Below are 26,619 nucleotides of genomic sequence, written 5' to 3' on the forward strand. Positions count from 1 at the left end.
TCGTTCATGGTGGTGACCACCTGCTTGAGAGTATCTAGGACAGGAGAGGGGAGGTCAGTGGAAAAGTTCTAGATGTGATGGAGCAACATGGGGAGGGAATCACATAGGGAAAACAGTTGAGGAATCACCCCCATGGTTTCTCTCCTTGGGGTTGGATCTGGCCACATGTCCCCTGAGTCCCAGGGGGCAGCTAAGGAGGATGTTTCTGTCTTGTTAATCTGTGTTGATCCTGCCCACCCTCTACCCAGCCCAGGTCTCCAGAGAGCAGGGATTAGCTGTCAGCCACAGCACCTATGGAAGGCTGAATAATGGCCCCCAAAATATCAGGTCCCAAGCCCTGGAACCTGTGGATGTTACCTGGTATGATAAAATCTTTGCAGAGGTGACATTTAGTTTAGGATCTTGAGAGGGGAAGGTTATCCTGGGTTATTTGGGAGAGCCCTCAATGCAGTCACAAGTGTCCTTATAAGAGGGAGGCAGAGAGAGATTTGATAGACAGAAGAGGAGAAGGCCACGTGACCACAGAGGCAGAGACTGGAGAAATGTGGCCACAAGCCAAGGAATGCTGACAGCCATCAGAAGCCGGAAGAGGCAAGGAACGAATTCTCCCCAGAGCCTCCAGAGGGAGCATGGCCCTGGAAACTCTCTGATGTCAGACTGATTTTGAACTTCTGGCTCCTGGAACTATGAGGAAATAAGTTTCTGATGTTTTAAGCTTTCAAATGTGTTGGTCATTTGTTACAGCAGCCACAGGAAAGTAATACAGCAGCCCCATCCTCACAGTTCATTCATTCACCAAATTAATGGGCACCTACTATGTGCCAGGCACTGTGCAAGGCCCTGGAGTATAACAGCAAGTAGGTCAGACGAGGCCTTGCCCTCCTGGGGGTGACAGTCCAGTGGAGGTTGGGGGAAATTGACAATAAATAAGCAAGTCAGACAGCCCTTGGTTGCCTGCCATGTGCCAGGCATCATCTTCAGTGTTCATATGCATCAACTCAGTCTGTCCTCATAACAGCCGCATGGGGTAGGTACTGTTATCATCCCATTTTATAGATGTGGAAACTGAGGCAAAAAGAGGATTACCCAAGGTCACACAGCTAATGAATAGGAGAGCTAGCATTCGAGCTCCTACCCTGTGAATCATTGTGCAGTCTCATCTTTTGTTGGATAAAAGGACACACAAGACACTTAGTAAATGTAAAAAGTGCTTCAAAGGTACTAAATGATGGGTGGGGAAGCGGGGATAGGGAGAAGCTACCTTGATGGGTGGGAGGTAGGGGGGCTACTTTAGGGTGGTCAGGGGAGGGAATGCCTCTGTGAAGAGGTGACATTGGAGCTGAGGCCTGAAAAACGAGGGGAGCCAGCTGTGGAGAGGCTGGAAGGGGCATTCTGGGCACAGAAAGCAGCATGGGCAGGGCCTTGAGGTGGGAATGAGCTTGGCAGGATCAAGGCACAGAAAGCAGATGCCAGGGTGGGCAAAGGGAGGGCGTGAAGGGTTTGGAGGGCGAGGCTGGGGACTAGGGCCTCAGTTTTGTTCTCAGGGGGAAGTGTGATTTAAGCAGGGGAGGGGCGATTCACTTGCTGGTCTCCCTCACCCCACCCCAGGCATGTCAGAGCGGGAGCGGCAGGTGATGAAGAAGTTGAAGGAGGTGGTGGACAAGCAGCGCGACGAGATCCGTGCCAAGGACAGGGAGCTCGGCCTGAAAAATGAGGATGTCGAGGCTGTAAGTGATGCGTCCCTAAACCATGGCCACTCTCCTGGCCAGTAGGTAACAGCAAGAGACTGGATCCTCCACTCAGGAGGTTCCCCTCTCCCCCTGGAGCTCATTCTTTGGGCTCTGTGGGGTGGGGATCCTTCCCATGGCTTGGCCCAGCCTCGAAGCAGCAGTACCGGGCACTGCCCAGTGACCTCGCTCCTTCCACACCCTGGGAAGGTCCTGAAGCCCCATCAGTCTTTGCTCTGACCCTGAGGCTTCCTTCAGCCCACCCCCTTCAGGCCCATCTGTGAGCAGACTTACCATGGTCCAGGCTGCTCCAATAGCCCATACAGTGTTTCTGCCTGAATTACAAAAAGATGCCCCTTTTTCAAGGCATGTTACCGCCACCTGTTGGGAAATTGTCATAATATATTCATTCTAACAAAACACTTACCTTCCATCTGCATAAAATTATCATAGTAAACATACAAATTGCCCATCTCTGGTGTCAGCAGAGTTATAGGAATATGAACAAATTCCAAACAAGTAATGATGTCTACAGTATAAATAGCACACCTGTAGATGGTTTGCCCTTGTGCAGTGCACAGCCTGAGCTACTGTAGGGGGCAGCCCCACACAGTGACCTCCTTCTCTCTACAGCTGCAGCAGCAGCAGACCCGGCTGATGAAGATCAACCACGATCTTCGGCACCGGGTCACAGTGGTGGAGGCCCAGGGGAAGGCCCTGATTGAGCAGAAGGTGGAGCTGGAGGCAGATCTGCAGACCAAGGAACAGGAGATGGGCAGCCTGCGGGCAGAGCTTGGGAAGCTGCGGGAGAGACTGCAGGGCGAGCTCAGCCAGAATGGGGAGGAGGAGCCCGAGGTGAGCAGGAAGCTGAGTGCTGAGGTGATGTGGGAGGGTAAGTGAAGGCTGGCTTGACGCAGGCATGGTTGCCTTGTTTTCCCCATTATACTTGAGAAAGTGGGAGCCCAGAGAGAATAAGCTACTGGCCTGAAGACCCACAGCTGGGTAGAGTTAGAGCTGGGCCTGGAAACCAGGACTCCCTGCATTCTAGCCTAGGGTATTCAGCTTAGTGATGGTTACTCGGCACCTGCCATTCATTCATTCATTCATTCAAATAATTGTTGACTGTGTGGCATGCATGGAGGCTAAAATGGTGAGCAAAATACAGACCTGGTCCCTGTCCACGTGGAGCTTACAGTTTAGTATGGAAGACAGATATTACTCAGTAATCACATAATACCATATGACACAGCAATCCCACTCTAAGGCATATGAGGGTACTTTAAAAAGTTCATGGAAGGATTCGTCTTATCTTTTAATACCATTTTCCACAAAGTTTTTGTAGTATCCTTGTATACCCAAGAGAACTGAAAACCGATGTTCATATAAGAACTTGTACATGAATTTTCATAGCAGCACTATTCACAGTAGCCAAAAAGGTGGAAACAACCTACCTGTCCCATCATCTGATGAACGGATAAACACAATGTGGTGTGTCCCTGCAGTGGAGTATTATTCAGCCATAAAGAGGAATAAAGTATTGATACCTGCTGCCGTGTGGATGAACCTAGGAAACATTAAGCTGAGGGAAATAAGCCAGTCTCAAAAGACCACAATGTGGATGATTCCATTTATGTGAAATGTCCAGAATAGGCAAATCCATGGAAACAGAAAGTAGATTGGTGGTTGAAGGGACAGGGGAGAAGGGAGAATGGGAAGTGACTGCTAATGGGGATGGGGTTTCTTCTTGGGATGATGGAAGTGTTCTGGAATTAGCGGTTGCACAACTCTAGGAATACACGAACGACCACTGAATTCCGTACTTTGAAAGCGTGAATTTTGTGGTATGTGAATTATATATCAATTTCTTAAAAAAGCGATTCATGCTAAAGGAGAGGCATGGAGCCAGAAGGCCTCATAACAAGGGAGGAGCTGTGCTATGTAGCCAGCTATGTGGACTCTAGAGCCTGACTGCCTGGGTTCAAGTCCAGGCTCTGCCATTTACTACCTCCATAATGCTGGATTCGTTATTTAGCCTCTCTGTGCCTCAGTTTCCTCATGTCTAAAATGGGACTAACAACAGTACTTACCCCCAGAGAGTTGTCATAAGAATTAAATGTCAATTCACTCAAAGTTAGAGTTAACTGTTCTTATTATTACCAGTACAGTCCAGGCGAGGCAGAGAAGAAGGGAGAGGAAACAGGTAAAGGGGGAGTGAGTTCCAGGCAGGAGGAGTGGCATGAGCAAAGGCCCCATGGCAGGAGACCTGCAGTGCGGTCAAGGAAGGCAGGGTGCTAGTGTGCAGAGTGGGGGGATGGAGAGGGTCCAAGGGAGACCAGAGGTGGGCAGGGCCAGTCCCACGGGCCAGAAAGGCCAGGGAGAGGAGTTTGGTCTTTCGTCTGAGAGCCCTGTCCTGGGCACTGTGGAGATTCCAGGAGCTTACAGCCCAGTGCAGGAGACAGACTTGGCACCAGCGGCCACACTCAAGGAGGGAGGGGATTGTCTTAGTGGTGAGAGGGTGTCTTAATCTAGGTTCCCTCGAAACAGAGCTTGAGAAAAGGACTTTGGGCAGGAGGTTTATTTGGGAGGTAATCCCAAAAGTCAGGGAGTGAGACAGGGAAGGAGGAAAAGTGAATTTGAGGGTGTGTCCTTGAGGTCGCTGCCCCAGGCAGTGGGAACCCAATCCCTCTGGGATCTCTGATAGGCACACAGAATACCTCCCAGAGATGTCATTCTGAAGGACAAAGGCTTGGGATGTTTATCTGCAAGCTCCTACCCTGAGTTGGCTCAGGGTGGCCCCCAGGTGTGTGACTTCTCCCACACTTCTGGGCAGATCCCAGGGCAAAAGTGGAAAGACACGGTGTGTGCTTCAGGTCCTGCCCGCATGGACTGAACTGCCCAGCACGGCTGCAGCTGTTCCCTAGGGAGGCCCAGCGCTGTGAGGTGGGTGCTGGGTATCTGTCACATAGACGTGTCCCGAGTGTGCCAGCAACACAGAGTGTGGGGCAGTTAGTTCCAATGGGACTGGTGATGTGGGGCTTCATGGAAGAGCAGTTTCTTGAGCTGGGTGTCAGTGCTAATAATGCTAAGACTTTGATAAGTGGAAATGTGCAGAATGGATATGCTGGTTCAGAAAAGTACAGTGAACTGTTAGGGAAGCACTCAGGGCTTGCTCTGTCTCCCAACAAGTATTTATTAAGTGCTTAAGGTTTGCAGACACTGTGCTAATAACCCAGGTTACAGGTAGGGGAGTTGAGACAGACAAGCTTACAGTCAGGTGGGCTCAAGTCCCAGCACAGCATGCTGTGAATTCAGGCCAGTCACTTTTAGGTTCTCTGAATGACAGGAACCTGGGAGACAGATAAGGAAAGTAAGGGAGAGAAGTCTTTTAAGGGAGAGGTTAGGGCCTTCTTTTGACTTAAATGACATAAACCTAAGTTAAAATGTTTTAAGGGCAAAAAAAAGGAATTTATTGGCTGTGTAACTAAAAGCTGCGAGTTAGTATTGGCTTCAGGTATAGCTGGTTCCAGGCGCCCTAACGATGCTGTCAGGAATTTGTTTCAGACCTCCTCTTGGCTCTGCTTTCCTCTGTGTTGGTATCATTTTCAAGCAGGCTCTTGCCGTATAGTGGCCCCCAGTACTCAACCAGCTTAGCAACCCCAGTGGAAAGAAATTGCATCTTTCCCAAGAGTCCTAGTCAGAGTCTCAGAGAATCCTCTCATTGGCCCATCACTAAGGCAGTCATTGTGGCCAGAGGTCTAGAATGTGCATATTGATCAAGGTTTAACTAAAGCCCTTTGTAACAAACCCAAGTCACATGGCTGCCCTGGTGGTACCAATCTGTTTTAGTCCATTTTGTGTTGCTATAACAGAATGACCTGAGACTGGGTAATTTATAAGGAAAAGAGGTTTATTTGGCTTACGATTCTGGGACAGCTGCATCTGGCATGGGCCTCAGACTGCTTCTACTCATGGTGGAAAGTGGCAGGGAGCCGGTGGGTACAAGCAGATCACATGGCGAGAGGAAGCAAGAGAGAGAGAGAGGAGGTGCCAGGGTCTTTTTAAGTAACGAGCTCTCGCAGGAACTAATAGAGCAAGAACTCATTCATTTATCCCTCTTCCCCCAGGGAGAACATTAATCCATTCATGAGGGATCCTCCCCCATGACTCAATCAGTTTCCAACGGTGCCACATAGAGGATCAAAATTCCACAAGAGTTTTGGAGGGGACAACACATCCAAACTCCATCACAATCCAAGCCACATGGACTGAAAAGTGGGAGGGGGCTGTTTTTCCAGAGGCCAGTTGCAGCAGCTTAGCCCAGAGAAGTGTGGGAATGGGTACAGGTCTGGCAGAGACAACTGTTGTTACAGTGCCTGAGAATCGGGACTGAGAGTGCCACACACAGAACTCTGAGCAGTGGGGGGTGTGGATCCACTTGCAGAGTTTCAGCAGGTGAGTGATCAGTCAGCTGAGTTTTATGGACGGAGTGAATGGGAAGGACTCAGGGCAGACGTAGTTGTCAGGAGCCCTTTGTAACAAACCAGGCAAGAAAGGTGAGGGCTGGACTCAACCTATGGCAGGGGGCTGGCAGGGAGGAGGCTGATGGCAAAGACAGAGCCACCAGGCCAAGCTCAGGCAGTCGCTTTCCCTTCCCCCCCGACATACTTCTTCCAATCCCTCAGGCCCCACAAGGGCTCAGGCCTGTCTCCTGCTGGCCAGCTGGGGCCCAGTCCTAACCTTAGTCTCCAGGACATCACTCTAGCCATGAGACTCCCAGCCCTGTTCCAGATCTCTTTAGCAACAAGGACAGGGACATTTCACACCTCCTTGGCCTGGCTGCCTGTCAGTTTCAGCTTCCCTTTCTGGCAGCCCAGAGGGCGGGGAAGAAGTGGGAGAGTAAAATCAGGTTGCAGTCATGACAAACCCGCTGAGCTGCTTTGCAGCATCTATTCCAAGACTCAGGACAGCTTTGCTGGGTTTGCTTCCATCACTGTAGCCATGTGGAGTTCAGGATGCTTGTCAATCAAATGGGGGAGCTGCAGGTCACAGTGGCTTCACCACTTGCTACCAAGTGACCTGGGCCTGTCCATCTCTTTGGTGGTCAGTTTCCTCATCTGACAAATGAGGGGAATGACCTTGACTTGATTCTGTAGTTTCACTATTTAGTGTGGCCTGGAGAGGACTGTGGAATCGGAGGAGAGCACAGTGAAGTCAAGAGGAGGGGGCAGGGCAGGCCTGCAAGGCATCCAGTCAAGTCTTTGTGGGGTGGGTAGGGTTCCAGGGGTGTAATGTGGAGCAGGCCATTCCAGGCAGGGGGAACAGCATCAGCCAGACTGCAGAACGTATAGCATGTGGCTAGGGTGAGGGGTTAGTTCTGAGGCAGGATTGGTGGGGGAAGATGGGAGCTATAGAGGGATCCAGAGCTAGAGAGGAATCCATTTTCATCATTGCCTTGGTGCATCTCAATTCACATGATCCTTTCCAAGCTGCATCACTGTCAAGTCAGTGTGATATCCAGTAGCCAAGGCTCTCTTTTCTATTTTTTATAGCATACTTATTGAGATATAATTCACATGCCATACAATTTAAAGTATACAGTTCAATGCCATTTAAAGTATACAATTAATGGTTTTTAGTATATTTACTGTATTGTGCAGTCATCACCACTATCTAGAATATTTCCATCACCCCAAAAGAAACTTCCTACTCATGAGTAGTCATTCCTCATCTCCCCCTCCTCCAGCCCCTGGCAACCACCGATTCACTTTTTCTCTCTATGGATTCCCCTGTTCTATACATTTCGTATCAATGGAATTACACAACATGTGGTCCTGCCTGGCTTCTTTCCTATGGCATGTTTTCTAGTTCATCCAGCTCTTCACATTTTAACTAAAGGTTTTCCTGCCTTTCATGATTAGACATATAAATCCTTAAGAAAATGAGGTGGGCTTCCTGTCTACAGGACTTTAGATAAACATAATAAGAAAACCATCAAATTATTAATTATCTTCTGGATTTTTCTGCCTTCTAAGTTCTGATTTCTTAGTAGGCTTTTGTTTTTTAAAGTGAGGGATGTCTGCACAAGGAAAAGCAGACAGGGGTCCATTGGCTGGTACGGGAAGCAGGGTTTAGGCCGAACTAAAAACCTACTGAATCAAGTCAAGGTCATTCCCCTCATTTGTCAGATGAGGAAACTGACCACCAAAGAGATGGACAGGCCCAGGTCACACGGTAGCAGGTGGGCTGAAATTATACGTGGTAGGCCTGGAGGTACCAAGCGTGACCAGGGCACAAACCGTCATTCCCTTTTGCTGGGCCAGGGGCTGCTCAGAAGGACGTTCAAGGGGCTGGGGGAGCACAGGATGTTTTGATGCACCCAGGCAGTGGGGAACATTCCTGGGAGCCAGGCCTTAGGATGGAGGCCCTGAACCAGTACGTTGCCTCCCTGGGGCCTCTGGATTGGCTCTGCTGCTTGTTAGCTGGTCTCTTGGGCCTCCCTGGGGAGCAGCTGGGGCCTCAGGGTATTTTCCTCAAGCTGTGCCCAAAGTGCCTCCAGGGACCAGCGAACAACACTGGAAGGCCCCAGCTTATCCAAGATAACCCAAGCGGCCTCTGTGGTCCCTTGTGGAGTAAGCCTAGAAAGGCGCTGCAGATGGTACTTGACTGCCATCATGGGAAGAGCCTTCTCGGTCTCTCTTGGTCTGGACAGGCCAATCCTGGGCTGCCCACGGTGCTGCAGTCATTGCCTGGTGGCCTCTGGAAAAGCTGGAGCCCAAGCTTTCCCTCTTTCAGGAAGTAGTTCCAGAAGTCAGGACTTTTGCACACGTGACTGGGAATCCCCCAGGCCCTAAGGGAATCAGATTACCTCTCCCACCCCCCGCAAAAGCTGTCCCTTCTCCAGAGAAAAAGCACTGAGGTTCCCAGGAAGCCCTTCAGTGTCTTGGATGAGTACAACCCTTTGGGGGTGAGCAGGAATTGCTGAGGCTTTGAAAGCGTGTGTTCACAAAAGTCACATCAAGGTCATTTATTTCCTCATCTGTCAAATGTCTGTCGGGAAGGGCCCTTAGAAATATTACTGGGTTATTCAAGGCTGGACTGGGAAATGAAGGCCCAGGGCTTGTCTGAGGGCCTTTCAGGAAGTGAGCATTCCCCAAGGTGTGTGGACCCCTGTCAGAGGGCCCCTCCCAGAGGCTCAGAGAGGCAAGTCCCTTGCCTCTTAGTGAAAGGCAGGACCTGAGTTGTCTGGGGAGGGAGGGGCTGAAGGAGTGTGTGAGCCTGAGGTTCAGGTCCACAGCAGGGCCAGTGTGGCCTGAGGGCTCCAGTTTGCTGCCTATGGTGTCCAGGGAGGGAAGGAAAAAGGGGTGGGTTGGGCAGCCACGGAAAGCGCTTGTAAAAGGCAGTAGCTGCTACTCACCCTCAGTGCATGTCGCCCAGTCAAAGTGTTTTCCAAAAAGAAACCCAGAACCCAGCCTTGAGGGTGAAATAGCCCAATCTTAAACAGTTGACAACTAATGCAGTAGTGTTTTAGAACACAGTGGGGGCCAAACAAAAAAGTGTGAGGGGGCCAGTGTGGTCTGAAGGCTCCCAGTTTGCAACCTCTGGTCTGCACAACGGATGCCCCGCGTTCCTGACAAACTCCTACACATTCCTCAAGACGACATCTGCCGTAACATCTTCTCTGATTCTCTCCAGTTAGACTTGATGTCGCTGCACCTCTTGTAAGTTTCTATTTATGTGTATCTTCTCTTCAGCCCCACCCATCTGACTCTGTTCCCAGTGCTCAGCTCAGCAACCCAGCAAGGCATAAAGTTAATTGCCCAATAACTAGTCGATAAATATTAGACACCCAAGGTTGCTGCATGGGAAACCTGAGCAGGGGAAGAGAAGGGAACTGCATTATTGAATGCCTGCTGTATACCAGTCACTTGCTACATGTGGTCATGGGGAGAGGACATTGTCTGAGTATGTGGCTGGCAGGTGGTTTTAAGAGCAGCCCCGGAAGCTCTGCAGAGGAAATCAGACACTGAAGGCGTACCCTGAGGACACAGCTCACGTGAAGCTGTGAGATGAGCAGATATCTAGAATACTTCCTTGGGAAGTTAAAGCCTCCACCATTTCCTCCCTTAGTTTTCCGGCAGGAAGAGGCCACACACAGTTGCCCAGGTGGCCTAGGGGGTTGGCGTGTGTCAGGTTTCCAGTTCTTGCTGTATCAAGCAGGCACCTCCCCTGCTGCCCACTGCCCTGTGCTGACTCTGACCCCAAGGCTGGATAAGGTCAGAACCACTCCCCCCACCCAGGACTGCCATGTACCTCTTCTGTCACCTAATCTGCCCTGGTGGGTAGTGTTTCCTTTTAAGTGTCTTCTCCTAAAGAGCTCATCCAGGATTCTCCCAGGATATGAAGCATCTCAATTCTGCCTTCTGGAGTCCTTCAGCCTCCAGGCCTTCTGGTGCCATCCAGGCTGGGGTCCCCTTCTCCCTGCGCTGTTAGGGGTTTTTGAGGTGGGGTGGAGTGTCTATTTGCATCCCCCTTTTCCCTGTTCCAGAACTTTTCTATAGCTGTCCTGACTTTTTCCCACTCCTTCTAGTCAATCCTGGAACACTGGTGGCTCAAGGGTGTTTGGGACACTGCACTACCTTGAGAGGATGGGCCACCTGTAGATTTAGCCAGCTGACTTGGGGGCAGCTGTCAAAAACTTCCTTGCTGTCAAAAAAATAGAAAATAACAAGTGTTCGCAAGAATGTAGAGAAATTGGAATCCTTGTGCATTGCTGATGGGAATGTAAAATAGGGCAGCTGCTGTGGACAACAGTTTGACAACTCCTTAAAAAGTTGAAAACCGGTGATCAAGTAAATACTTGCCCATGAAGGTTCTTAGGAGCACTATTTACAATAGCCAAAAGGTGGAAACAACCCACATGTCCATCAACTGAAGAATGGATAAACAAACTGTGATCTATCCATACGATGGGATATTATCCAGCCATAGAAAGGAATGAAGCACTGACACATGCTACAACATGTATGCACCTTGAAAACAGGATGCCCAGTGAAAGAAGCCAGACACACAAGGCCACATATTAAATGACACCCTTTATAGGAAATGTCCAGGATAAGCAAATCCATAAAGGCAGAACGCAGTTGGTGGTTGCCAGGGACTGGGGTAAGGGGGAATGGCAAGTGACTGCTTAATGGGTATAGGGTTTCCTTTGTGATTGATGAAAAAGTTCTGGAACTAGATAAGGTGGTGGTTGTACAACATTGTGAATGTTCTAAATGCCACTAAATTGCACACTTTAAAAAGTTAAAATACTAAATTTTATGTTATGTGTATTTTACCACAATTTTTTTTTTTAAAGGCTCCCCTGCTCTGGAAGAAGGTGCAAGGACAGGGTTTGGGTCTGGCCTGGGGCAGTTAACTTAGCATGATGCTGGGATACGTGCATGTAACCTGCCCTGAGTGTGCACCTCACCAGTGCTTTCACTGAACTCCAGGGACAAGATGCCCAGAGCCTCTGGGTAGCCCAGATGGCCCATAACAAAAGGGGGAAATGTTTATGACTTAATGTCAAATGAAAAAGAAATCAAGAATTATGTCTAGGTTGTGAATCCCACCATTTTGGCCAAATCAGCAAAGGTCTTGGAGAACCTGGAAAGGGGAAAGCAGGCAGATTTATGAGGGTGGTGGCATGGGAGGCGCGATGTTTCTTCTCTTGTGCCTTCTACCGTTGTTTGTAACAAAACCCTGAGTCAGGTAGGGAGGTGCTGGGACTGCAAGTCTGGCTATTGAGAAGGCCAACAATGAACAGGTGGCCGCTGGCTCCCATCTCCAGAGGGAAGCTGTACTGAACATGAGCAGAGGCCGCCTGCGAGTGCTTAAAATAGTGCCCTCAGCAAGCTGCTCACACCCAGGGAGGTGGCAAATTTGGGCTCCATCAGGATGCGGAGTGGGCGCTGGTGGTGGCGGCCAGGAATTCATTAGCAGCATCTCTGCCTCCTCCAGACAGAGCTGGGCGGAGAAGAGTGCGTCTCAGATGCGGAGAAGGTGGCCATGGATCTCAAGGACCCCAACCGCCCCCGGTTCACGCTGCAGGAGCTGCGTGATGTGCTGCATGAGAGGAACGAGCTCAAGTCCAAGGTGTTCTTGTTGCAGGAGGAGCTGGCCTACTATAAGAGGTAAGCGTTCCCAGGAAGTCCAGGCCTAACCCCTGCACTGGGCAGCCTGAGCTAGCCCCTCTCTAGCATGACTCCAAGTTTTGTACAGTTAACTTCAGAAGACAAGCATTTCATCTGTGTCCTTTTCTGGTGCCCCTTCTGGCCTAAACCACTTACATTTAAGTTCACCATCCCTTTGTGAAACTCTTGAGCCCAGAAGCATTTTATAATTCAGAACTCTATTGCTCTTGTTGGGTGCGTATCAGGGGGAAAAAAAAAGAACTTTTCAGCTGTTAGAAGAAATATTGCATATGCTTTATGTTACCCCGCCAGCAGGGTCTGGGGCAGCACTGAAATCCAGCAGATTCATACTTTTGCAGCAAAGATATGAACATTCAAACTAAGTGAGATAAATAAAGATTATAGACAGTCTGATGACAGTTCATTTCAGGTCTTGCCAGCACATGAATTACCAAAAAGTAAATTATGGTTTCTAGAGCTTCCTCATACCATGCCCCTCATACTCATTCAGCTTCATACACACTGCCCTTCGTTTTGTTCCTCAAAACACACCATGCTCATTTCCACCTCAGGACCTTTGCACTTGCTGCTCTTGCTGCTGGGAGGACATTCCCTTGGCACTAACTATGGTGACCCTTGGTCATTCAGGGATCGGGTCAAATGTCACTTCCTCCTCAGAGAAGCCCTCCCCATCACAGCTTATCCAAAGGAGTATCGTGTCCTGGTCACTGTCTGTCACTTTACCCACATTTACTTTCTTCATGGCCCTTTTCACCATCTAACATCATCCTCTTTATTGGTGTGCTTGTGTTATTGTCTGTTTCCATACCAGACTGTGAGCAACTTGAGACCAGAAGCCTTATTTGACTTATTCATGGCTAAATTGCCAGCACTTAGAATGGAGCTTAGCACATAGTAGGTGCACAACAAATATCTGTTGAAAGCTGGAAGGAAGGACAGATGCCTCAGATGTGGTCCCTGTTCTGTTGGGAAAATAGATGCACAAAAAATACAATACCACATATTTTTATTGAAAACCCACTGTGTGCTGTCCTGTAAGACAGGTTGTCCAACTGTGCACTGGCTGTTCAAAGACGGGAGAGATCACTTCTGGCTTAGGGATGGGGTAGAAATCAGGAATGCTTCATGGAGGAGGTGGCATTTGGACTGGGCCTTCCTGAAAGGATAGGGTAGAACTGGAGATGTTGAAGGATAGGTGGCATATTCCAGGTGTAAGAAACAACAAAGGTGTAAGACAAGCAAGCATGTGTAAGGACAGGAAACAGGGAGTATTCTGTTTGTTTTGGTGTCTGGCCAGTACAGGGACCCAAATGCTTTGACCTTGGTGTTATAACACTGTGCTCTAAGCGACTGGACTCCAAGTAAACTGAAAATACAATTTAAAAAAAAAACTCCCCCCAAAAGTATGCACCTTCTCAGACCACCAGACAGTACTCTTCTGGAATGTTCCAGCTCTCACGGAATTTTTCACTTTTTTATCTCACATCTCTCATCTCCTTCCAGTGAAGAAATGGAAGAGGAAAACCGAATACCCCAACCTCCACCCATTGCACACCCAAGAATGTCCCCCCAGCCAGAGTCTGGGATCAAGCGACTGTAAGTGATGCGCTTCCAGCGTGTGGGATGCTCTGCATGCAGCTGACCCGGTGGTTCACACGTCCTGAGTTCTCTTACTGGGCACCTGCTCCCAGGGCCAGGCTAGCCACTAACCACGTCCCACTGAGACATGCTTAACCCTGGAGCACATTTGGCCTGGCCACCTACTCTGAATTCATCTCCCTTCTTGAATGTTGAGTTCTTCCTAAGGGGTCTCTGGGCAGAGAGGTTTGGGGAGGGCCGAGAGGGAGGGAGGAAGTTTGGGCCTGTGGCTGATGCTCAGGAGCTTGCTTGGGTGTGTTTCAGGTGGGGTGGCTGTGTCTGGGCCTTTGAGGACAGCAAATAAGGCGGGGGTGGGGTGGGGGTCATTCGTCTTAAGGGCTTAGAAGCTCAGCTTGGAGATGTCTGGAATGGCCCCAGGTCTGTGCATCTATGCATTTCTATGATGATTCATCCTTGTAGCCCTCTGTCTATCATTAAGTATTGATTGGTGCATAATACATGCAGAGTTGTGCCCTGGTTGCTGTGGTGAACATACACACAAAAAAGAGCAACCTAGTCCCTGCTCTCAACTAGACTTTAAGCCACTTCAGTGGTTCTTACCATTAACACATCCCTTTGAGATTCTGATAAAAGTTTACAGACCCTTTCCCTGGGAAGAGGAAAAAAAAAAAAAAAGTAAAATTTACAAACAATATTAGCAGGTTCATGGACCCCTGAAGCCTTTCAGATAAACAGTTAAAACCTCTATTCTAGTTAGCTAATATCCACTGAGAATGTACTATGTGCAGGATACTGTTCCAACAGATTATCTTGTTGCATCCTCACCATAGTCTGTGAGGTGGAGGCACTGTCCTTTCCATTTAACAGTTAAGCAAACTGAAGCACCCATTTAGGGCCACACTTCTAACAAGAGGAAGAGCTGAGATTTGAACCCAGTTAGCCTGGCCCCAGAGCCCACATTTTCAGCTCTTTGCAGGACAGCCTCATGCTTGCGCTGTTGTCTTGTAGCCTCATTATCTCCCCTGAGAGGGACTCCCTGGCTCAGGGCCTTCCAGTTCTACCCAAGGCTTGTTACAGAAGAGGCTTTGGTTTTTTCCCAGCAGAAGCTTTGTGAAACGGGGCTTGTTGGATGTGAGGGCGATCTGGCTGCGACATCTGTCACCCCATTGATCGCCAGGGTTGAAACGGGGCTTGTGGGTTGGAAAGCCAAGAGCATGTGGGGAGATGACGGGGAGTATTATTCACATGCCTCAACCTTAAAACCCAGTTACATTTGGAAATTCTTGGCTAGTTCTCACCCTCCAAGTTGACTTAATGTACAACGTGTGCAGGTTTGTAACTGCTGGACCCTCTCTTAGAAAATGGTGCCCTGCTCAAATTCTAGGCCTGGTGGCCGCGGAAATGGTGTCAGCTTCATGGAGTGTGTGGGTTAATGTGGGCTCCCGTCCAAGCCTCTTGCCAGTTTCACGTTGCTTATTAGCTTGGCCCTAGGTCCCTGCTAGATTTGAGAGGGAATGTGGTCCCCAGTTCTGGTTAGAGATAAATATTTCCTAGGGATAAAGCAGGCAACCAGAAAGCTTCCTCTGGATCCCAACACCATTTTGACCGTAGATTAATTAGTAATCTTTTATTTGCAATTGAAATTCAACTCAGAATAACTTAAAGAGAAGAATTTGGCTATCTAAGTAACCAAAAATTCCCAGGTTACTGAGGCTTAGCTGGATCCAGGCCTTGTTTCCTTCACCGCTGTCTTGGTTTTCCTCTCTGTGGGCTTAATTCTCAGACATGCTCCCCAGACACAGGATGGCAATATGGCAGCCATCAGTTCTAGATTTCTGTTTTCTTCTATCTGAAACTCCATTTCAGATTCTATATTCCCAAGAGTTCCACAAAAGTCACAGAATCAAGTATCATTGGCTCTGACTGGGTCACATGACCATCCCTAAACGAATCACATCAGTTGTCCAGGTCTGCATCTCCTTCAAACCCCTGAAACTAAGAGTACCTTAAACTCCATCCAGTTCACATAGACAGAAGTTAGGGGAAAGACAAGTCCCCAGGTGAGGTCAGAGTGCTAGACAGACAGAAAGACAGGTGTTCCCTGTAGCCTCATCTTGAGGGTGAAGACGCTCTTGGTCTTGATACTGTGCAGTACTTAATACCTGGGAAAACTCTTATCCTGCCAGCCCCAGTTTTACTCAAGGATAAGCAGAATCGATCTCATGTGCTTCAGTGGCTCCTTACCAGGCAGTGCCAACCACTTCTCTCCAGCCAGCAGCTGCCCAGTCACAAGATATTCTTGGAACACCTTCTGGGCACACTGTTTGGACTGGCAGTGGGAGTTTCTGGTTCCCTCGCCGAGTTCAGTCCAGAAATGTGGAGTTTTGGGTTTTAGCTCTAGAGAAGTTGCCAGAAGCTTCATGAGCCCAAACAGTCCCTGCCCGGGCTGAGGGAGGGGGGAGACCAAGAGACCAGAGTTCTGCAGCCTTCAGCCATTCAATCTCAGGTCTTTAAAAATCAGACCTTTCTAGCATCTTCACTTCAAGTGTGCTGCATTTATAGAGCTTCCAGCACCCATGATCATACATAATTCTAAGAATTCCTTCCAAAGCTGGGTTTTTCTGACTTTTAGATTTTCTTCTTCAGCCCCCTTCCTCTAAACAGGTAATTAAGAGTTAGCTTTCAAAAAAAAAAGAGTTAGCTTTCACAAATCTCATATTGGGTAAAGTCCAGAGGAATGTAATCAGAATTAGAAAGCAAATCTTTCCACTAGTTCTTCTACCCACACTTGGATAGGCTGTAGTGTCTGCCCTTCTCCAGATTGTTTCAGAAAGGACCCATTTTCAGAGCCCTTCTCCCCTTTCGCTTGGCCTCTGGTTGCTCAGCAAGACCTGGGGCTCTGAGTCTGGCAGGGGAAGCAGCCAGAATTGGGGAGCACAAGAGAGATGAGAAGAGACAGAGCAGAGACAGAAAGAGTGAGACCAGAACCTCCCATCCACAGGGTGCAGGTGGCCAGTCGCATTGCAGCCCCTGCCTTCTAGAGGATCATTGGCAGAGCAAACTGACACAAAAGGCTTTTAACCAGCACAGAGAGGACACTGATGGCCTTTGTCCACCTCGACTGCCTACTGGGAGCTGCATCAGTGCGGCCTGGGAGGAGGTTGGGAGGAGCCTGGGCAGGGATACATCTGCCCTGGGGCTGGGTTGGGGGGTGGCAGTTCCTAAGATGGCTCACAGCCTGTCTCCCTTTCCCCCCTTCACTCCTCTTGCACCCAACTGGATTGGTCTGGTCTCTCCTACCCTCGTTTTTGGGGGGTATTCGTCATGCAGTCTGTTTGGCGCAGCTAGTGGCAGCTCTCCAGCTCAGCCTCATGTCCCTGAACCAGTCCTTCCCCACCCCCTTATCCCTCCAGCAATTAAGTAATAACCACCAAGAAGGTCTGAAGGGTCTTCGCCAGCTAAGAGCACTTCAACTAAGGTATCTTCCACCCTATCAGAGTCCCAGAGCTGGGAAAATTATCACCATTTCTCAAATGAGGAAACTGAGGCCCAGAGAAGCCCACTGACTTAATTAACTAATTTATTTATTTATTTTATTTATTTTTTTTTAAAGATGACTGGCAAGGGGATCTCAACTCCTGACCTGGCACTGTCAGCACCACACTCAGACAGCGAGCCAACCGGCCATCCCTACATACATCCCTACATAGGATCCGAACCCATGGCCTTGGCGCTATCAGCAACACACTCTCCAGAGTGAGCCACAGGCCAGCCCCCCACTGACTTAATTTAGATCATACTGCTGGGAAGGCTCAAAGCCGGGATTTGAACCTATGCCTTTTGTCTGCCTTCCACCCCAGGCCCCCTTTTCCTCAGTCCACTCCCCGAGTCCCCAGCTGTGGGCCGAGTGCCCAGGTCCTTTATCTCTTGAATGCGCCACAAGTCAGAGACGGCAAACTCCACTTTTCTGGGCTGAACTCAACAAGGGAACCAGAAACTCCTGCTTCCAGTCCAAACAGCATGCCCAGAAAATGTTCCAAGAATAGCTTGTGACTGGGCAGCTGCTGGCCAGAGAGGAGGGGTTGGCACTGCCTGGGAGGGTCACCAGGGAACACTGGAGTGACTTCAGCCTCGTCCCCAGTGGCTACTGGGCAGCAGCGCCCCCTGGTGTGGTCCCGGTCTCTCAGTCTCAATCGCACAGATGCACCCACAGCTGTTTTCTGTGGGGCAGGGGCCGGGGCTGATGGGGAGACAGGAGGCAGGCAGTGGGTGGGAGGGAGAGCTGGCGGGGGGATAGATCAGAACCGGCCTTACAGACCGGAAAGGTTGGCTTTGGAGTGGGCGACCACCTGGTGTCAAATGGTAGTAGCAACAGAGCATTCTGTCCCTGTCCTCCTACCCACCACCCCTCTTTGCGTTGGCCCAGAAATAGCTTCTTCACAGCCGCCCATTGTACTGCCTGTAACGCCATTGTTAGAACCTCATTTAGTTGGAGTCTTCCAGAAATACTAGGTGGGGAGGGGGGAATTAAAACCAGCTACACTGTATCCAAGACCTACACTTTTGATCAAAACAAGCCAGTCTTTTCATGGAAATGGCTGTCCCTCTAGAAGGGGCGGCTTCTGCAGGGCAGCACCTGGAGCAACGATGGGAGGGACTATCCATTTAGTGAGCCCAGCAAGACACACTCCAGTGTCCCAGAGCTCCTGGGTCTGGCCCCTGGTGCAGCCCCAGGTAAAGTCCAGCATTTCCAGGTGAGCAAACAGCTCTCCAGGCAAAACGTCTACCTGTTATCTGGGGCCATCTGCCACACAATGACCTGGTATCTGGGGCCTCCCATGCAATGACTGTGTCTTAGGCAGTGCCCTGTTGGGTGTCCTGGCAAAGTTGGGTGCAAAACCGTGTGACTCGGAGCCTCTGGAAAGCTAACTGTGCCCAGTAGCCTGGCCCCTGGGGATGGGGCCCACTCATTTAGCAAAAGGTCTCCCCTCTTCTCAATGTCACCATGAGAAACCATCCATGTAGCTCTGCAAATATGCCACCTCCCAGCTACTCTGTGAAGTGCATCAAAGATGATCCAAACACAGAGAATCCCCCAACCTCATTTGAGACAATTATTTTATATCTTTTCCCAGCCAACCTTTAAAAAAAAAAATAGATTTTCAAAATAAGCCCTGGTGGCTCAGTTGGACTGTCATTTTCATTTCCCCTGCCCAGCAAGGTACAGATGAGCATTTACTGTTGGCTCTGACCTATTCAGAGGGGTGAGGAAACATCTTTCAAGATCATGCAGGCTCTCTTTTTAGTCCTTGTCCTGGCCTACTCTGTCTGCCTCAGTTTCCTTCCTGGTTCACACATGGCTGCCCTAGGGGCATGGAGCCTGCAGCTTTGGCAGTTGGAGGATACATCCCAGAAGGCCCCCTAACAAGGTGTCACCAGGACTCCCAGAGCACATTCTGACTCCTTCCCTCCCCACACCCAGGCCTGCCTTTTCAGCCCTTGAGGGTCATTCTCTCCCCTTGTGGCTGTCACATACTGTATTAGTCTTCTAGGGCTGCTGTAACAAAGTACCACAGACTGGGGGTCTTAAACAACAGTAATGTGTTGTCTTACAGCTCTGGAGGCCAGAAGTGTGAGATCGAGGGTCGGCAGGGTCAGTTCCTTCTGAGGCTGTGAGGGAGAGTCCCAGGCCTCTGTCTTTGCTTCTGTGGTGTGCATTCCGTGGCATTCTATAGGAGCATCACCTCAATCTCTGCCACCAAGAATGCCACACGTGGCATTCTCCCTGTATGCATGTCTGTGTCCAAATTTCCCCGTTTATAAGGACACTAGTCATACTGGATTAGGGCCTCCTCTATTCCAGTATAACCTCTTCCTAACTAGTTACATCTGTAAAGACCCTGTTTCTAAATTAGGCCACACTCTGAGGTACTGGGGTTAGGACTTCAGCATATGAATTTGGCAGGGGATACAGCCCAACCCATAATATATACCATAAGCAAACCCTTCAGCTGGTCTGTCTGTGGAGTGTTATTTTTTCATGCCTCTGCTGTTTTTATCTTCTCTGTGTCTATCTGTACTTTCTGACCAGGATCTTTACAGCCATAATGCCCATGGTAGCAGCTGGACTGATAATAGATGACCCCACACTGCAGCCTGTCCGAAGACTTGTTTCCCTTGTAGGCACTGTGTGTGTTTTTGGTTTCGTTTGAGCTGTGCCTTTGGAATGTCTGCTGCAGCTACTGCTGGGACTGGCCTGTCTTCTCTGGCCACTTTAGTTGCATGGCCATCACCTGCGTGTTCCCAGTTGGAGTGGGTGTTGAGTGTGATTTCAACATGCTGCCCACTGCACTCTATCTGCACAAGTGAAGCCTCAGAATTCTCGGCTCTGTCACCTATAATTCTTTTTGTCTCTTCTGTTTCTGTTCTAAAACCACCTTGCCCATGATCCAGTAAAGAAGGTCCTTTAAGTGACGGGTCAGTAATCAACGCCCACTGCGATCCCCGAGTGACACTAACACTGTGTTTTCCATCTTCACGCCATAGCTTTCTAAATTGTGTTGTTTTGCCAAGCCAATGTCACTCAGCCCTTTGAACTTGTTAAAAAAAGAAAAGCAGAGAAGGGGACCAATGTTTTGATCCTCTCCCTGTTGGAGGTGCTTGATGGCTTTCCTGCTTACTTGAGTCAGGTAGATGTGAAGCGTAACAGTGATGTGTTGCTGCTGTATTTTTGCCAGCTAATTGCCCTGATCACCCTATGGAAAGAGCTCACAGATGACCAGTATGAAAATTGTGCCTTCTTTCCCCACATACATGTTGTAGAGAAAAGAGACCTTCATTGCCAGGAGAATTTCGCCAGATAAACTTGGCTTGCTCTGGCTTTATGATGAAAGAACACTTTATTCCTGGTGGAAGGTGGCTGTTGGATCCTAACCACAGAAGAAGAAATCATTTTTACTCAGATGTGATTAAAACTAAACTCCACAGGCTACAGCACTGAAAGAAGCTAATAGGTGAACACAGAGAACCAAAAAGTGTTTATCTGAAGCTTTGATTTCTTGGTGGCTTCATGCCTATTCTTGCCTCCCAGGAAACATTAACGTAGTTATTATATTATGTCTCTTACCAAGTTCAGAAACCAAAATTCAAGAGTAAGAATTTGGTGACAATAGAAGCAATCTTATTAGAGCCTGGTAGCATCAAAGGACAGTTGGCACCGTGGAAAGAGCTTTTGGGAGATCCTCAAGGTGGGCCAACTCAGGTTTACTGGCCAGGGCCCTAATCCATTTACATGCTCTTGAAGCATACGGGTTTTTTTGTTTGTATTTTGTTTGGGTTTTTTTGTGGCTGGCCAGTACAGGGATCCAAACCCTTGACCTTTAGTGTTTTCCAAGCTCTAACCAACTAAGCTAACCAGCCAGCCCCAAACCTTTTTTTTTTCCACCTCCATCTTTATTTATTTAGTTAGTTATTTTGGCAGCTGGCGGGTATGGGGATGCGAACCCCCGATCTTGGTGTTACAACACTGTGTTCTAACCAGCTGAGCTAACCGGCTAGTCCCCCAGACCTTGTTTTAAATGGACCACTTTATAAGCTTTTTGTTTGTGTCTTTGCCTTTATCTTTTAGGCATCTGACGTTTTACGGTTCACTCTAATCAATATGCAAGTCACAGTTGCTTTATATTTTTATTTATTTATTTTTTTATTTTTTATTTTTTTTAAAGATGACCGGTAAGGGGATCTTAACCCTTGACTTGGTGTGGTCAGCACCACGCTCACCCAGTGAGCGAACCGGCCATCCGTATATGGGATCCGAACCCGGGGCCTTGGTGTTATTAGCACCGCACTCTCCCGAGTGAGCCACGGGCCGGCCCCACAGTTGCTTTAGAAAGACCTTTAGGGACTGGCTGGTTAGCTCACTCTGTTAGACCATGGTTCTGATCATACCACGGTCAAGGGTTTGGATCCCCATACTGGCCAGCTATCAAAAAAAACCCAAAACCTCTTGGCCTACATAAGCTGTTGTTCTGTAGCTAGCTACAGTGATAAATTCTAAAAGCTTTCACCATTAAATCCATCTTTGAAAGTCCAAATTAATGTTTCCCAAGGACTGGCCAGTTTGCTCACTTCGTTAGAGCACAGTGTTATAACACCAACGTCAAGGGCTTGGATCCCTGCCCCGACCAGCCACCAAAACAAAAAACAAATTGATGTTTCTCAAATTCAATTCACATACTATATTCACAGTGTTTATCTAATCAGAGAACTGTGTGTACTGTGATTTACTTAATATATTTTTTAGTTGTCTCATTTTTCTTAAATACCTACTTTAGCCTCATCCTCAGCAGCAGTATCCATGAAATCTGGGCTTTGATGATGTGCTACTTATAAAGTTTCCTGATTGACGTTAAATAAATACATAACTATTTAAATGAGAAATATTCATCTGTTTACATCAGAATCATCTTACATTCCACACGGCTTTCAAGTATTCCTTTCTCAGCAACATTAGGATAATTAAAGACACCCATGATCTGTTTCCAGTAGCTTTTTATATCCTCCGCTAATGGGAAGGCTCGTCGGCACTGGCTGAGGCAGGAGAGGTACCTCACACATCACACGCATGCATGCCTTGCCCACACTGTGTGACCTCCAGGGTACTGCAACTAAATGACACGCAGAATCCCCTGCTGCTTTCTTAGAATAACTTTGACCCGAACCCCCAACTTTTTCTTTTCTTTTTTTTCCCCCCAACTTTTTCTTTCACACCTGGAATTATTCACTCCCTTCCACCTTTGCTGCTGTATGTCTCTAGCATTGCAAAACACACAAAGTGCACAGCCAAGGGTCAGCTCTCATTTCTCTCTTTGCTTTCCCTTCCAAAAGGTTTAGCTTCTTCTCCCGAGATAAAAAGCGCCTAGCCAACACCCAGAGAAACGTGCACATCCATGAGTCCTTTGGCCAGTGGGCAAACACCCACCGCGACGATGGTTACACAGAGCAAGGACAAGAAGCCCTGCAGCACCTGTGACCTTGGCTGCCTCTGCCCTTGGATGTGAACCATCTACAGCCAGCACTTGCAACCAAACCTGCAGCCCAGAGGTCACTGCCTCATGCCTCTTGATGCAGATGCACCCTCAAAACGGCCCCCTCAAACAAACTGTCTGTTTTGAGGATGGACATCGAAAAACTGAAGCCAAACTCTAAAGAAATGTATATTTATACCCAGGGCTATCACCGTTTATAATAGATAACTCTGATCCCTTAGGATATATATATTTAATAATCCCATGAACTGAGGCCAGACTTTTGCATTCAGTAACACAAGCTTCTTGCCACTACCATTGCCGTTTGACTTGCTTTGTATAAAATCCTATGTGTAGAGGTTTTATTACCATGTTTGTCATACTGCCGTGGGAGGCAGGAAAGGGATAGCTTTTTATTAGTTACATCAATGAAATTATCATGGTGGTAGCATATTGTTTAGGATGCATTGACTGGACAATCACAGGATGAGCTGGCACAACTCAAACACAAAGCAACAGAAAATACAGATGACAGCCCTCCCGTGCAGGTTGGAGACAACTTTGTAAGAGCCCATGGTATCTCTACTGCCTTGTTCTTGATAATGCCTAGAGCATGTAGCAATGTTCAAGGCAGTGTGCCTTGGAATCTGCTGTGAGTTATGCAGTACTAACCAAACAAAGTGGCTAATGATGAGATGTTGCAACATTTCTGGTGTGCATTTCATTTTTTCCTGTCATCTTGTTTCCTTTTAGCATTCACCATGTCAAATACTTAGTCCCCTGCAAAGAAGACAAATGTCCCCAAGCAGATTGGGAATGGGGCATGAGAGCCTTGGGGATGTGGGATGGCGAGTGGGAGAGACTTAGCAGAGTGAGGGCGCTGGGTAGGAAGGTGTCTCAGGGACCGCGTGTCTGGCTGAGTCACAGACCTGCAGCAGCAGACGGAGAGCCAGGTGCCCTGTCTGTAACTGGTGAGTTGGGGACCTGCCACACAACACAGCCTTTCTCTCCACCCCCGGAGCACCTAGGGAGCAGGGTTGGGTGCTCACGATTGAGAGAGTCAGCACTTTGTAACAGTACTCAAGTACAGCTGATGTATGGGGCCACATTCCACACATTCTACTAAGATTTGCTAAGAAACCATCAGGTGGATTTGTAGAATTTACAATAGACTCTTTCCAGAATGCTGGGAAAAATGATCAGACGGGATAATGTTGCTGCTTCAGTCAAACCTGCCTGGCCGTTAGAATTACTAGAATTTATTTTTCAAGAGTATAGAAACCTACTGCATTTGACTAAAAAAAAAAGAAGTATAGAAGCATGAGTACTGAGGAATTCCTCTCCCACCCCCAGCCACCCTCAGTTGCCCTTGCAACAGGTAACCAGTGTTCCCAGTTTCTTGGGTGTCTTTCCGGAAAGTTTATACATGCAATTATGTTAAAAACAACAACAACAACAAAAAAAAAACAGGCTAGCCAGTAGTGTCTGGAGACATTTTTCGTTGTCACAACTGGAGGGGGAGGGAGGTTACTGTTACCTACTGGGTAAAGACCAAGGCTGCTGCTAAACATCCTAAAATGCCCAGACACCTCCTACAACCAAGACTTACCCATCCTCAAATATCAACAGTGTTGAGGCTGAGGAACCCTGGTCTATCATATATTATTTATATAGATGTATAATTTATTAATGTTTATCTAGGCCACACTGATAGACAGGTAGCTTCCTTCTAACCCTTTACTCAAAAAAACAGTGCCACACACTTCCACACTTGTGCAGAATAAACTAGAAACAGAATTGCTAGGTGAAAGGGTATCTACAAGAGGTCTTCAAAAAGTTCATGGAAATATTTGTATTATCGGGCCGGCCCGTGGCTCACTCGGGAGAATGTGGTGCTGATAACACCAAGGCCCCGGGTTCGGATCCCATATAGGGATGGCCGGTTCGCTCACTGGCTGAGCATGGTGCTGACAACACCAAGTCAAGGGTTGAGATCCCCTTACCGGTCATCTTTTTAAAAAAAATAAATAAATATTTGTATTATCTTTCAATTCCATTTTTCCACGAACTTTCTGAAGTACCCTCATATATGTCTTGTTATGTTGATGGCTACTACTGAAGTCCCTGCCATTAGAGTTGTACCTTTGTTTTCTTTTTCTTTTTGGAGGCTGGCTGGTACAGGGATCCCAACCCTTGACGTTGGTGTTACCAACACTGAGCTCTAAGCAAGTAAGCTAACTGACCATCTTGCCTTTTTTTCTTTTAAAGTTACCAGGGCCCATACAACACTAAGCGCAAATGTACAGGGATAGGGTCTGAGCATGCATTTTTTAAATCCATCCATGTTCCGATGCTCAGAGTTGACAACTATGTGAACACTGCAACTGGGTATACTTTTCTCCTGGTGGCATCTCTTTTTTTTTTTAAAGATGACCGGTAAGGGGTTCTTAACCCTTGACTTGGTGTTGTCAGCACCACGCTCACCCAGTGAGCAAACGGCCATCCCTATATGGGATCCGAACCCGTGGCCTTGGTGTTATCAGCACCACACTCTCCCGAGTGAGCCACGGGCCAGCCCCTGGTGGCATCTCTTAACACATGCTTTCTTGCTGGGCAGTCTTGTTTAGCTAAATAACTGACCAACTCTGGCCCATGACACACTTCTGGTGCCATAGTAGGGAGCACTTGCATACTGGCCAGTTGCCAAAAAAAAAAAAATAGGGAGCACTTTGTAAATGAAATGGGAATGAAATCAGAAAGGTGTTCTCCCTGCAAGCTTGTTTTCTAAGACAGGAGATAGTAAAATTTTCAAAGGAAAGAGCATATTTCTCTAAAACTTCTAATAGCAGCAGCAGCAGCAACAGCCACTTTAAGACACAGCAGGTTGGTCCAGTTCCCTATGTCACACTGTGAGATTCATACTGCTGCAAAACCTAGTAATGAATGTGAGTTTTGGTACTAAATCATTTATTTTGCATGAAACATCTTGAATTTTTAAAACCTGAACTTTCAAAGATACAGGTATTGATAAAAATGTTAAATGTCACTTTTTTTTTTTTTTTTTTTTTAAAGATGACCGGTAAGGGGATCTTAACCCTTGACTTGGTGTTAACAGCACCACGCTCAACCAGTGAGCTAACCGGCCATCCCTACATGGGATCCAAACCCGTGGCCCTGGTGTTATCAGCACCGCACTCTTCCAAGTGAGCCACAGGCCGGCCCCAAATGTCACTTTTTTGAAAATCATGTGCAAGGTATGGAGCTTATTGAAAGTCCTGAGTTAAGGTCAATAGATCCAGCTTTCTAGCAAACCAGAGGATGGATCATTAAGAGGGAAAAGAAAAATCAATCCAATCCGTCGGAACAAGCTACAGTTCTTTCATTGATTTTGACCACTCCTTATTTTTCATTTTAATTTCATCCCCTCTTCTGTTGAACTTTATCTTTTCAAAGGGCTGGGAGACTACCATAGATCACAGCCCTGCAACTTTGGTTTTTAATTTTAAATGTCATCCAGAAAAAGAAAAAGAAAAAAAAAGACAGCGTTTTGTGCAAGAGTGGAGTTACATTTGTTCAAAAGTAGCTGGTTGCTGACCCAGATGTTCAGACTGGCTTCTAGTATTAAGTCTCTGAACATTCCCCTTGGATTTGCTTTTCTATCCAATTTTTATTTCAAATCACTAACCCCTTGGGTTATAGATATGAAGATGGAAAAGACAAGTTATTCTGACCAGATTAGGGTTCCCAGGAGTCACACATTAGTGAGAATAATTTTAGGTCATCACGTCTGTTTGCCATGCACTCAAAACAATCATTTCAACTAGATGGGAGAAAATCAAAACAAATTCTCCACTGCCAAATTAAATAAGAATCATGGCTCCTTACAAATAATCTGTACAGATGCCAATAATTACAAAACTATTTCTCAATCCTACTAAATAACATATCCTTAAAATGTAAATTAAAAAATAAGCAAAAAAAAAAATGTCTTTAGAACTATTTGATGAAGATGATCATAACATCAGCTTGAACCTAGGCTCCAGAATGGAAAGAAAGCGATTCCAGACCCCA

At 47.7% G+C, this 26,619-nt stretch overlaps 1 protein-coding gene across 5 annotated transcripts in view; it reads left to right on the plus strand.

The window, feature by feature from the left end:
- Nucleotides 1-23,254, plus strand: part of RILPL1 (Rab interacting lysosomal protein like 1) — a 43,457-nt gene extending 20,203 nt beyond the window's left edge. Inside the window, exons 3-9 of one of the 5 annotated variants that reach the window (XM_063087470.1) lie at nucleotides 1,609-1,727; nucleotides 2,361-2,582; nucleotides 11,730-11,902; nucleotides 13,427-13,519; nucleotides 19,614-19,701; nucleotides 19,976-19,999; nucleotides 22,409-22,468. In XM_063087470.1, the coding sequence (XP_062943540.1) occupies nucleotides 1,609-1,727; nucleotides 2,361-2,582; nucleotides 11,730-11,902; nucleotides 13,427-13,519; nucleotides 19,614-19,701; nucleotides 19,976-19,978 (698 nt within the window). In that variant the 3' untranslated portion in view covers nucleotides 19,979-19,999; nucleotides 22,409-22,468. Of the gene's footprint in view, nucleotides 1-1,608; nucleotides 1,728-2,360; nucleotides 2,583-11,729; nucleotides 11,903-13,426; nucleotides 13,520-19,613; nucleotides 19,702-19,975; nucleotides 20,000-22,408 lie in introns of all 5 variants that reach the window. The other 4 variants (XM_063087467.1, XM_063087471.1, XM_063087469.1 and 1 more) reach the window with 4 other exon arrangements.
- The last annotated feature ends 3,365 nt before the right edge of the window (nucleotides 23,255-26,619 follow it).

The sequence above is a fragment of the Cynocephalus volans genome, chromosome 2, assembly GCF_027409185.1.
Source record: "Cynocephalus volans isolate mCynVol1 chromosome 2, mCynVol1.pri, whole genome shotgun sequence".
Classification (NCBI taxonomy): domain Eukaryota; kingdom Metazoa; phylum Chordata; class Mammalia; order Dermoptera; family Cynocephalidae; genus Cynocephalus; species Cynocephalus volans.